General features: G+C 35.2%; 1 protein-coding gene across 1 annotated transcript in view; it reads left to right on the forward strand.

The window, feature by feature from the left end:
• Positions 1–12,728, forward strand: part of LOC129807755 (uncharacterized) — a 75,066-nt gene extending 62,338 nt beyond the window's left edge. Inside the window, exons 4-6 of the mRNA XM_055857221.1 lie at positions 2,112–2,382; positions 6,848–7,101; positions 11,411–12,728. Of these exons, the coding sequence (XP_055713196.1) occupies positions 2,112–2,382; positions 6,848–7,101; positions 11,411–12,307 (1,422 nt within the window). The 3' untranslated portion in view covers positions 12,308–12,728. The remainder of the gene's footprint in view (positions 1–2,111; positions 2,383–6,847; positions 7,102–11,410) is intronic.
• Positions 12,729–12,748: the final 20 nt, after the last annotated feature.

A 12,748-nucleotide genomic window follows, 5' to 3' on the forward strand; every position in this document is an offset into this window, starting at 1 on the left:
CTTGCATCATAGAGCGAGTGCTCTACCACTTGACCCATTGATTGCCCCAATAAAAGACTATGGCCGGTTTATTATTCCCTTTAAATAAGAGATAAATGAATGAATCATTGCAACCACGTAACGATAATGATAATATGATAAATCATTCAATTCTACATTAATACTGTTCAATACCAGGCGTCTGCTGCCGTCTTAGTATTAATGCCCAGCCTCCAGAGTCAGACAACGAAAATGTTTTATCTTTGACCACTTCTTGCTAAACAGAAAAAATATGTGGTAAAATTGATCGTAAATGTATGTAAATTCCTTCTGGAGACTTACGAAATGCTTGTAAATCGTATAATCCACTAAAAAGTTCGTAAAAGTTTGTACATTTTCACAAACCTAGTTCGTAACATGAACATTCGACGAGCATTTTTTGTTCTGTTACTAACATTTGTTCGTACATTTCTGTTCGTCTAACAAAACTGTACGAACTTTACTTTTTTGCCTGTTTACGAACGTTTACGAACAAATATTTGAGTTACTTTATAATAAGGGTCCAAAAGTTGAATTAAATCAATATAAATATTTCCTAAAAACAACGATACCGATCGAAAAAAACTGTGCAAGCACATGAAGTCAAGATATATACCATTAGTAAGCTAGGACATATACCATATTAGCTATAAAATAACATCATAAGTTTGGTTCTTTAAGTTGCTACTAATTTCCTTCAAATGCGAAAAATACTTTTTTTTAAGAATTTTATTCTGTAAATATTTTATAAATTGAAAAAAAAAATGCCGTATGTCTAAAAATTATTTGAAATCTTCATAGTTTGTCTTTGGAAACTGGAAATGAAAAGTGTGTGTCTTGGATAATTAAGAAAAAAAATGTATCGTAATTTTAGGAACTTTGTTTTAAAGCATTTTCCATTTTGTCTGAAATTTTGAATAATTTCACTAAATACTCTATTTCAATAATTAATTAAAAATTTTTTGAGATAAGATTGTGCCTAACTTTTGGTGCAAAAGGAAAGGTGATGTATGATACTTGTTAGATCAGTCAGGAAATCTGGATGCAACCCTTAAGACAATCGTTTTGCTGAGAGCATTGGCTGGTAGTCCTTTCTCTGGTTGTGTTTCGGTTTTACAATATGTTTTACATTTTATTCGGGCTAGGTTAATTAAGAAGAGAGCGCAAGATCGAGAAACTCATCTACGTGTAATCAGCTGTATGGCAATTTAATTTTAACCCAATTTTAATCTTATAATTTATTGTTTATTAATAATTTATCCAATTAGTTATTTGTTTCTTAAATATTTTCTGACAAGAAATTGCGCCGGTTTTCGTCATTAAGTTAATTTTTTTAATTAAATTAATAGTGTGATTTTAAAGTCCCTTAGAGTCGACAATACCATTATGTATACTTAATATAAAGCGTGGCTTTGTAGTTCATAACAATTTTATTGTCAAAATAGTAACTTATTGTAAAACTCTTACTTTTAAAAGTTAAATAGTAATTGGTAAAATCATTCACTTTATTAGAGCTGCAATGTATTTACGTTATAGACATGATAATTTTTCTTTTTAATATTTAAGAAAAAAGAGATAAAGATAAATTTGCGTTAAAAGTACACTGAGAAAAAAAGAAGCTACGATTAACTTTTTTTCGTCATAACTTTAACACTTTTGAATGCCCCAGGAAGTCAGGGAATTAAAAAAGCTTTTTCTTTACTTTAACGTGAAATTTTGATAGATAAGGACAAAATGCATTTTAAACTACACTGAGAAAAATAGAGGGTACGATTAACTTTTTTTCGTCATAACTTTAACACTTTTTGGGTGTAAAAATATATCAACATTTTTTAATGTTAATTTTACACCTCTTAAGGGTAAAATCAACATGAAGGAAACGTAAATTTAACCCATAATTCACCTTAAAAGGGTAATATTTACACCGTTTTCGGATCAATACTGCAGGGAAAAATTGACATTTCTAGAATGTTATTTTAACTTTTACGGATTTCTTTCAGTGTAAAAATACATTAGTTGATACAACAAACTTTTTCTTACTGTGTAAAAAAATGATGCAAATTCAAATATTTAAATGCAACGGATTTTTGCAGGTCGTGGTCCAGTACGATAAGGATCTGCTGGAAGTGTGGGATGAGGCCAAGAGACTGAGATGTGAGTGGTTCAATGACTACGAGAAGACAGCTTCGAAGCCACCGATGGTCATAGCAGATCTCGATGTCATCCAGCTGGACTTCCGTGGGGACAACGTGGACTGCTGGATGGAGATTCAGCAGGGAAAGGGTCCATGGGCATCTCCCGTGAGTGGAATCGTTCCTCTCGGCTCCACCCTAACTCTCGTCGTGGCTATCAATGACTACCGAGGTAATAACTCGTCCCAAGTAAATGTCTTCTTCAAACTTCCAGTCGCGTGTGAGCGAAAAGTTATTGCCCAACGTGCAGTACTTGAACGCAAACACGATAATTTGTGAATGTAATTCCCTCATTGTCTTGTCGTGCTCTCCACCGTAAATTTCCATCCACTTCTGAGATTGTCATCTTAAGAATCCCATGAGAAAGGGTCCACGAAGGTGTACTTGGTGCTGAAATAAAGTAAAGTACCCCATATTGCAGAAATGACTAATCCTCATTTGTCACACACACCACAAACAGAGGTTCCACATTAGAAGACACGACTTTCCATTCATGCGGACTTTGCCTAATATATGGCACAATTGATTCTCGTGTGTACCACGGGGAGTTTATCGAAGCGAAACATGCAAAAGGCCATTATTGGCCTTCCGCCGTGGAAAACATTGCGCGACAGAGATAAGGAAAACCTTATTTACACGACATACAATGTCTACAAGTAGATTTTACCAGATTTCTATGCGGTCTCACCACTCTGCGGATTTTACTTGGTACATTTGCAGGATCCACAGCTAATGTACGTTGTTTTAAACGTTTTAAGAATTATCTTGGAAAATTTAATTAGAACATGTACAAGATAGTGATTGGGTTTGATTAAAAGTTGCATCTACTGAATAAGAGTATCATCATTTAATTCAAAATTCTCTATTTTTCTTGAAAGGTAGGGAAATGACCTTTGTTGCCTAAGCAAGAAAAATAGTAACAGAATTTCTTTAAAACTTAAACAAATTAAATTACTCGATATATCTTAATTCAAAGTTTCTAAAAAATCATTTCATTTTTAAATGATCTGTGACACTTATTAGACTACAGTGCCTCTGGTGGTGGTTTAAAAAATTTCACAAGTTCTAGAGAATAGTCTAGGTCTAGATGTCTAGAACTTAAAGAACTTTAACCCATTCTAAACTAAGAATAAGATCGGTTCAATAGAAGTAAAGATCGGTCTAAAGCGGTATTTAGACTAGAGCCGAAGATTTCAAAAACGTAAATACCAACGACTTTACTTATCAGAATCTAATAGATCATTTGTCCTTAATAATCCAATCCTCAGTTAAAATTTTCCAAAAAATCTTGCCTGATAAATGAATTAGTGATGTTGAGGCATATGTCTAAGACCGTCTTCACACCTGAACCCAGCTCCCGACGGTCTAAAAACCTTAAACAGCAACCGATTTTATTGATTTTCCAGAATCTAATAGGCAATTTACCTTTAATAATCCAATCATAAGTCAAGATTTTTCAAATAATCTTGACCGATAAGAAATTAGACAATTTAAGCCGTATGGCTTAAGCCTAGGACTGAAGCCCGTATAAGATGCCTTAGAGCCTTGACAGACTTGAGGATTATCCGAGAGACGGTTTAGTGTAATTATATTCGAAATTATGGTTAAACCACATTTCTATCATTTTCCACTAAGCCGTCTCTTAGCTTAAGTCCTAAGTGTGTCAAGGACCTTAGACTACCTTACGACTTACGCCGAAAGACGGCTTAGTGGGAAACTGGTGGGAATGTTGTCTAATCATTATTTTGATTGCAACTACGCTAAGCTGTCTCTCGGTTTAAGTCGTAGGTGTGTCTAGCGCATTAGGTCTGAAGACCGTATAATGTTTTTTTCCTAGATTTCAGGCGCATATGCAAATTAAAATTAATATTACAGGAATTTTCCTACTATCCTACCATACCATTGAACGTACCATACCATTGAATGTATAATATTAAAATTAAGGCTTAAGTGAAATTTAATTTGCTAAATAAGTCTCTTACTAAATTTTAATTATATTTTTTTAAATAGTTTTGCAAACTTATAAAATTTCGCCGTAGATACGGGTAATTTAGCCCTTCTGGATTGACTTTGCCACCCTGCCATTCGAAACTTTTCCTTAATTCTAGAAGTTAAGGATAGTTTTCCCACTACGTCCACCACGTCCAATCGATATGAAGACTACCCTTAAGAGCTAGGATTAAGGGAAAGCTTACGAAAAGCAGGGTAGCAAAGTTACCAAAAGTTACCCGCAGCTACGATACTTAAATATCTTCATTCCTAATAAAGTACATTATATTGCGCAGTGTGTAACATTTTATTATTTTCACAAGATGACTGTACTAATTTAATCATTCAAAAAATAACGACTTTTTTTTGAAAAAATTAAAGAATCATGATTAGTAGATTCTTACAAAAACTTAAAATTTACTAGAGCAAGAAAACTTCATTTTAAACTTGAAGATCTAAAATAATCTTTGCACCTTTGTACTAAATCTCTTGCATTTTAATTTCTGCAAATGAAGAGAGAAATTTAAAAGTCGATGTAACAAAGACAACGTCCTCATTAATATTCAGAATTTGAGATTCTTTTTTCAAAAACAAACATAATCTAGAAATTCTAAAAATAACTGTATAGTATATTTATTAAGTTTTTAGTACAAGTTTAATACGAACCGAAATTAGTTAATTGACTAATATGGAAGTTTATGGGAGAGTTTTATAATTCTTTTTAATGTTAAAACTTGAGGATTTTAGTACTAAAGGCGGTAAATATGACAGATGAGTACTAATTTAGAACTTGGCTGTCATTCAGAAAATATACAGTAGACTTTCACAAATTCGGCTCTTTTAAAATCGGGCTACTTTTTAATTCGGGCAGCGGTTACATTTGAAAAAAGTTTGTTGTCATTTTTCAAGTTTGATTATGATTATCAAATGAATCAAATATGCTCAAATTTGACATGGTTTGTCTTAGTTTTGATGTGATTTTGCTTTATTGAGGGATTTTCATGCAATTTACGATATATATCAGTGTGTAAACTCAATATCTATATGCACATGAATAAAAAATCGTTGCATTTCAAAAAGTTTGTGGCCCGAATTTCTGTCTAATTCGGCTGACATTTCGGTCCCATATGCCCGAATTTGAGAGAGTCTACTGCAGCTGTGTATTTGATATTGTAGTTCTGGCTAAAGATTACTTTATTATTGACTGAATATTTAATAAAAGAATTTTAGTACTTGACTATATCGTCGGTTGCATCTACTCTGTCGTATCTGCATTTCTTTTGTGTCAGCATTTCACGCAAGAGGGGACGTCAGTATTGTAGCTTGCACAAAATGCAGATACAAAACAAATACAGATACGACAGAGGTAGATGCAAACGACGATATATTCTTTCTATTATTTTTAAGAAATTTTAAAAAAAATTTACTGATTACCTTAAGATTTAGTGGATTTAGTACAAAATTTTCAAGTTCTTTCAAGAGAAATAAGATTAGTAAAATATTTCTTAACGTAATGCATACGAAAAATCTTGGTAGGTTTAGCTCATCATTTAGTACATTAAATTTCTAAACAAATTTGTCAAATTAATTAGAACAATGAAATCTAAAATTCGAGAAAATGGGTTTACAAATAAAGATTGGAAGATTTTTATTTATTTAAATTATTTAGCACATTTTCGGGGACGAATGAATTCCAATGCTAGGGTAAGGAATAGAACCTCATGCTTGTGCTAAATCTAAAACAATACTTAAAATATTGCGTACTATTATTTTGACATAAGTCAACTATTATAATTACAATAAAAAAATTGACCTATGCATATTACTTCAGTATAAATGATTTCTAGATGGGATTTTTTGAATTATTCATTGTGATATTCTTTTAATTTAATATAAGATTCTTACTGTTCTTGGAACGGTTTTAAATTCTATGAGAAAATCGGAATGTTCTAAATTTTTCTCTTCAAGTTCTTTGGCTTTTGTCAGACTTTACATAAAAATAAGAAAATTTAAATAAGGAATTCAGTTTAGTACAGGCATATACTAAACTAAAATAATCCATTTCCATGTTGGCCAGCAGGAAAATCACAACTTCATCAAACTTTGCTGGTTTATCCAGGTTGTTCTTTTCCATGCTGACTGTCTTTCGTCGCTTGGGTTGTTGGGCACCGTGAAAGAATTATCTCAAAGAGCAAATCGACCAATGCACACACATGTAATTTGCCACTTACCAGCAATTCATTCATTTTGTCCGATTAGCATAACAATGTGCCAGAAACATCATGAACCTCCGCATACAAATTTTATTCTTATGGGAACAACAACTTGTGGAATTTGGGCAATATTTCACCTTGGTAAATTGCATCTCTATTTGAAATTTTCGGGAAGTCTCTCTTGGCATGGCGCCTCGTCATACATGAGAAGGCATCAGCTACTTCCCCATTTGGAGACTCATGTCCAATTCATGCATCACGTACCTCTGGATTGTCCCATTGTCTGGCCATTCTGTTCGGCGTGTGTTTGACTAAATGGCTAACGTGTAAACAAGCTCCCACTCTTGTTCCGGGATGCCTTACCACGCGAAGACAATCGGCATGTTTGTGGCATATGCCATTCTGGAAATCTCAGATTGTCATCTCTTCTTGCAGGTGAATTTGATATGCGAGTGAAATCTTGCCTGGCGTCCGATGGGGCTGGTCACATCATCAAGCTGTCCGACGAGTATGGATGCGTCCTGAGGCCAAAGATGATCTCGAGATTCCTCAAAGCCAGGGCGCCAGATGAGCGAGCCACAGTCATCACGTATGCCTTCTTCCACGCCTTCAAGTTCCCCGATGCCCTCAGTGTTCACATCAAGTGCAAAGTTGAGATTTGCCGACACGGATGTCTGGACCATTGCCAGGTATTCCTATTATTCTTACAAATCTCTAAATCTAAACAAAGCAGTATCCATTCCCTCTGTTTTCAATTTATATTTAAATATCGATTCCTTCAAAAAGATCATATCATTAACCTCATTTTTTTATTACTGAGAGGTTATTTAGGAAAATGAGGTTATATTGAAGTTAACCTTAAGAACTAGGTCGTATCTAGGATAGAAACGGACACTAAATTGACTTCTTTTTGAGGAATAAATAAAGTGGTTTGTCATAGAGTTTCCCTACAACATGCATTAAAGCCCAACCTTAGCTAAGGGCTATCAGGTTAGGATTTGTATGGTTTTTGAGGTTAGGATATACAGTAGACTCTCTCTCAATCGGGAATATGGGGCAAAATCTCATCCGGTTTAGCGAAAGAATTGAGCGTCAAAGCCTTTGTAAATTCCACAAAAAGCGCTCAATTATAAAGAATCACGATAAAATAGGAAAAACTACAGCGAATTTGATCGAATTAGCTTCATAATTAAACGTGAAAATTATCAACAAAATTTGTGCCCGATTGAGAAAGAATCGATTGAGCGAGAGTCTACTGTAGATTTTTTGAGACAAGGATAAGATATGATAAAATTGTTTTTCTTATGTATTAAGTATGTATATTTAATCAGCGACATATACGATCAGTTATTCGGAGTTTTCTGCTATTTTCTCCGATGAGATCGGTTGTGAAGTCGGCGGCAGACGCAAATTGGAGATTGGAAAAATAAATATTATTATTATTATTATTATATTCTAATTTCGCTAATAGATCATTTTTTAGAAATGTTCTAAATTTGCTCAATTTTTACTAAATTGAATAAAATATCTAATTTATTCCTTAAGTTGTGAGATTTGTCATGATCACGCTTGATCTTAAATTATAATTCTTCAACACTCGAAAAGTTGATAGTTTTCACTCTAATATTCGGGAATGATCCTGTTGGATTGTTATCGATGTTTGTTCAATTTCTATGCTGTTCATCTCTCAATTTATTCCTCATCTTTAGGAAAAAGAAAAAAAATATAGTTACAAATCAGAAGTGATTATAACAGGTTATATTAAGCATAACCTTACATTGATCATTCACTTTTTGGTTAAATAAAAGAAGAAACCTCTACGAAAATAACAGGAAACAAGCTTGAAAAGCTCAAAATTCTAGTTTTGCTCTCTTAATAGAAATTTCATTAAATTGAGAGATAACTTAACCTCAATTTAACACATTTTTTGGTTAGAAAAGCTTTCAAGATATATTCAAAGAACCAATTTTAATTTGTTGATATTACTTCTCGGATATAAGTAATGAGATTCTGATTATTGCAATTGGGGTTTGACATTTTTAGCATTTTAGGTTATGTTTTCACCACGAAAATATATTGCACATAACCACAAATTCTGCAATTGCTGCTGGTGATGAAAGATGTCTTTGCTTTTGTATTCAAAGTGTTTCAGCTTTTCTTTAATGGCCTTTACACACTAGTGGAAATTTCTTTAAAAAATGCCTTTTTAAAGAAAATTTCCCCTATCCTTGTAAGCAGAAACGCCAGAACTTTTTTTTAAAAAAAAAAAGCAATTTTTGACGAAAATTGCTTCTATAGTGTGTAGATGTTGTGAAACATTTTTTGGGACATAACTGTAATGACATGACATTGATCATTATTTGTACCAAACACTCTCTTTAGAATTGTATTCAGTAAAGAATGGCATTCGATATCCAGAACTGGTGCTGGAGTGATCTTTTATTTTCGCTCCCCTCAAAAAAATGTCGAATCAACCTTATCATAGACACCATAACAGAATATAAATCATAGATAGAAGAAGAATCTGAGATGAGATAGAAATTTTTAGTATTAAAGCCTCTACACATTGGGAGCAATTTTCGTCAAAAATTACATTTTTGACAGAATTTTGACGTTTCCAGCTACGCAGTAGTTCGGACGATTTGTTTCATAAAATCAATTTTTGACAAAATTTGCTCACAATATGTCATAGACGCCCAGACAGATGCCCTGAACATTACTTTCTTTGAAAACGTTTTATTTTTGAACTGAAGTATTCTTAAAATGAAACCTCAATTTTGAGGTTATGTAACGTATAACATAACCCCAAAAATTCCCTTAAAATTCCTAAATTTAATGTAGTATTCACTATTTTCTGTTTTTTAAAAATCTAATAACTTTTTGGTGTGATTTCTTCTAATCACCACCTATTGTAGTCCTCGAATTTTCTCAAAGTGCTCCGATCGGGCTGAAATTCACAGGGTATATGTTTTGAACATCCCTGATGCCGAAAATCATAAGCCGTCAATTTCGGGTCCGGCTGCCGTCCGGCCGTCCGTAGTACGCAATATCTCTGGTTTGGATAAAGACATCTTCATATATTTTTTTAAATATATCTACGCGCGTATACGACGATTTCTGTTTTATTAGTTTTTTGAAAAACCGGCTCCAAACCGGTTAAAAATCACGTTTTGTAGTTTATCTCGAAATCTAAGCATGCGATTTTGAAAATTTTATGTTTATGGTGTGGCCCAGAAACTTTGGACCAATTTAAAAAAAATTTAAGACATTCTTCGAGTAGTTCTCGAGATATATTTCACTTTAAAGATTTCAATTTTAAGAAAATTTGCTAATAGCGTCTGGCAGAAAAAAAGCAGGAGAAGCGGCGCCGGAAAAGTTTTTCCCATATATATAGCACTCTCTCATTCTCGCTTTCTTTCTCTCTCTCTCTATCTCTCTACATAGTGAACCTATATTCGAAGATTTGTAAGTTGACATATACAATTCGCGATCCGAGATTTTTTTCGCGATTTTCTCCACGATTTTTCTCGCGGATTTTCGCGGGGATCGTATTTTCCGCGGGTCGCGATTTTTTTCGCGGGGCGCGTATTTTTCGCGTATTTTCGCGGGGCACGTATTTTCTCGCGGATTCTAGCAGGGCGCGTATTTTTGAGCGGGCGCGAGATTCGAATTCTTTCGCGGATTTACGCGGGGCACGAATTTTTTCGCGGGGCGCATATTTTTTCGCGTATTTTCGCGGGGCGCATATTTTTTCGCGGAGTGTCGCGGGGCGTCTATTTTTTCGCGGATTTTCGCGGAGCGCGTATTTTTTCGCGGATTTTCGCGGAGCGCGAATTTTTCGCGGATTTTCGTGGGGCTCGTATTTTTCGTATGTAATGAATATCTTCGCGGATTCTCACGAGTCGCTGACAGAGGTTCTAAACGGATGCAAATTTGAGACCTCTACCTATCATAGTTTCCGAGATAATCGGCTTTAAAGATTTTTAGACACTTTTATGCATTTCTCATCCAATTTTTTTCATTTTCAAGTGAAATTTTGCACATATCAAGATTGAAAGAGGTTCTAAACGGATGTAAAGTTTGAGGTTTCTATCTCTCATAGTTTACTAGATAATGGACTTTAAAGATTTTCAGACACTTTTATGCATTTCTCAACCAATTTTTTTCATTCCTTTGAGAATTATTAAACGAAATTTGCATTATTTATGCATAAATATCGTTCGAGTTTGCCACAATTCAAATTTTCAATGAAGGAATCATACCTCTATAAGCTTATCTAGGCTTATCACTGGCTTTATTTTTGGATGTGTTTTCGAGGTAACCTAGGCAGACATTTTGTCCATGGATACCTATAACTGCAAAAATCATTCTATAGGGCTCAATTTAAATGGAATTGCTTAAATTTTAATTTTTATTTAATTTCTTGCAAATGATATAAGGACTACTTAGGGGTACATTTCGTACTTATAAGCTTCTGTCTTCAAATTATTCTTTTGGAGATTTCAATGTCCGTTAAAATTATCGTACATCCAGTATAAATTAAGAATGGTTGAATACGAAAAGTAAAAGTATTCTAAAAAGGACATTTATTAAACGGAATGATTTAAATGAAGTTAAATATTTAAGCTTCTAATATTTCAGAAGTGGGATATCTAAAGAGCTACTTAATGTGGAATTTTTGAGGTTAGGCTTCACATAACCTTAAATATTTTATATTAATTAATTTACCGAATATAGGAATGAGAATAATGTGAAGATTTGTGCATTTTCTTCTGCGTAGACTAAATACTTTTTGAGAATTTCCAGTTGTAGAAGAAACCAAGAAGAATATTTTTCGGTATAAGAAATTCTATAAGGTATTTTGAATTCAAAATATACCGTTAAGAACTGGTAAATCTTTCGATAATTTTCCTGAACTTCCCATCCTTGTTCATTGTTGTATTAAAGAGAGATTTATAAAGTACAATGGATTGTGAATGAATGATTGTCTTTCGGCAGGTGACTGGCAATATTCATGAGAGAAAAGACGTGATCGCCGAAGATGGACACAGTGCCGCCAATACGAATGAGATCAACATGATGCACGAAATCCCAGATGATGAGGACTCTGGCGGGGACAATGACGTCTACTACGATGATATCATTCACCATGGAAGTGATAGTCAGCATGCAGCTCATCTCAAACAGCCGCCGCCACATCGGGAGAAGGCGCCGCCGATGCATCATCAACACAGCGGAGAACTGGAGGAGCTCAATAAGCTCTTCCGGGATCACAAGGCAGACATGAAGAAACGAGGACCGAATGTTAGTGGACTGAAGGAGGGAGATGACAAATTCCCACATGGACCGAGGTACTTTGAGGCTGCCATGGCGCAGAATCGCATGGGAAAGCCTGCTGTAGCTGGACCAAGATCACTCGATGGCAGTGAGAGTGAACGGCCAGGAGTGAGGCATCCGGGAGAGCCAGGAAGTCATCGGACGCCACGGCGGAAGCGATCAGTGGTGGTGTCTGATCGGAAGGCGAGGAGTGCAGATGTGGGAGTTAGTGGGATCTACGATGTGATCTCTGAGGCGGACCTGGCCTTCAGCCCGGACGCCAAGCAGGAGGCCGTTACCGTGTTCCAGGGCAAAATCACCGAAGAGGTGGTCTATGGCATCTGTATGCCCGTACCAGGCTTCAGTGTCCTCTTCATCCTCGTCACATCAGCCGCGATAGTGTCTGCCCTGGTGGCGGGTTCCCTCCTCTATCGGTACCAGCTGCAGAAGGAAGCCCTGGCACAGCAGAAGCAAAATGGTGCCAGTATTCCTCTGGCCAGCAACACCTTCGCTTCCTGGATGACCCTACGACTGGCTCGAATGCGACAACACCACACGAGACAATCTGTGGCGCAGTAGCTCTTCCCTCTCCCCAGATCATCTACTAGCTCTATCCAATTTTGAACACAATCTAAATTTCGCTGCACTCTCTCAGAACAAAAAGAAAAAGAAAAACAACGAAAAACATTCTCCCCGGGCCCCCGAAAGCTCCAATCTTTTCGCCTCCTCTCACCTTCTTCCTTGTATAGAAGTGAAAGAATTTTCGGGCATATTTGCAATAATTTTTTTTTATGTTTTAGAAATTCTTATTTAATTTTTTTTTTGTAATCATCAATGACTTGGTGCTATACACTGGGAGGGTTTTTTTGTGCGACAAAAAATGTAAAATGAATTTCCCCAATGTCTTCATCACCGCAATCCAAGCGGGAGGGATTACTTTTCAGCGAATTATAGTGACTTTAAAAGGATTTGGGATTCAAGGATGTGATGCAACGACAAGATAATTAACTGATTTCTCCT

This window comes from Phlebotomus papatasi, chromosome 3 (assembly GCF_024763615.1).
Source record: "Phlebotomus papatasi isolate M1 chromosome 3, Ppap_2.1, whole genome shotgun sequence".
NCBI classification, from domain to species: domain Eukaryota; kingdom Metazoa; phylum Arthropoda; class Insecta; order Diptera; family Psychodidae; genus Phlebotomus; species Phlebotomus papatasi.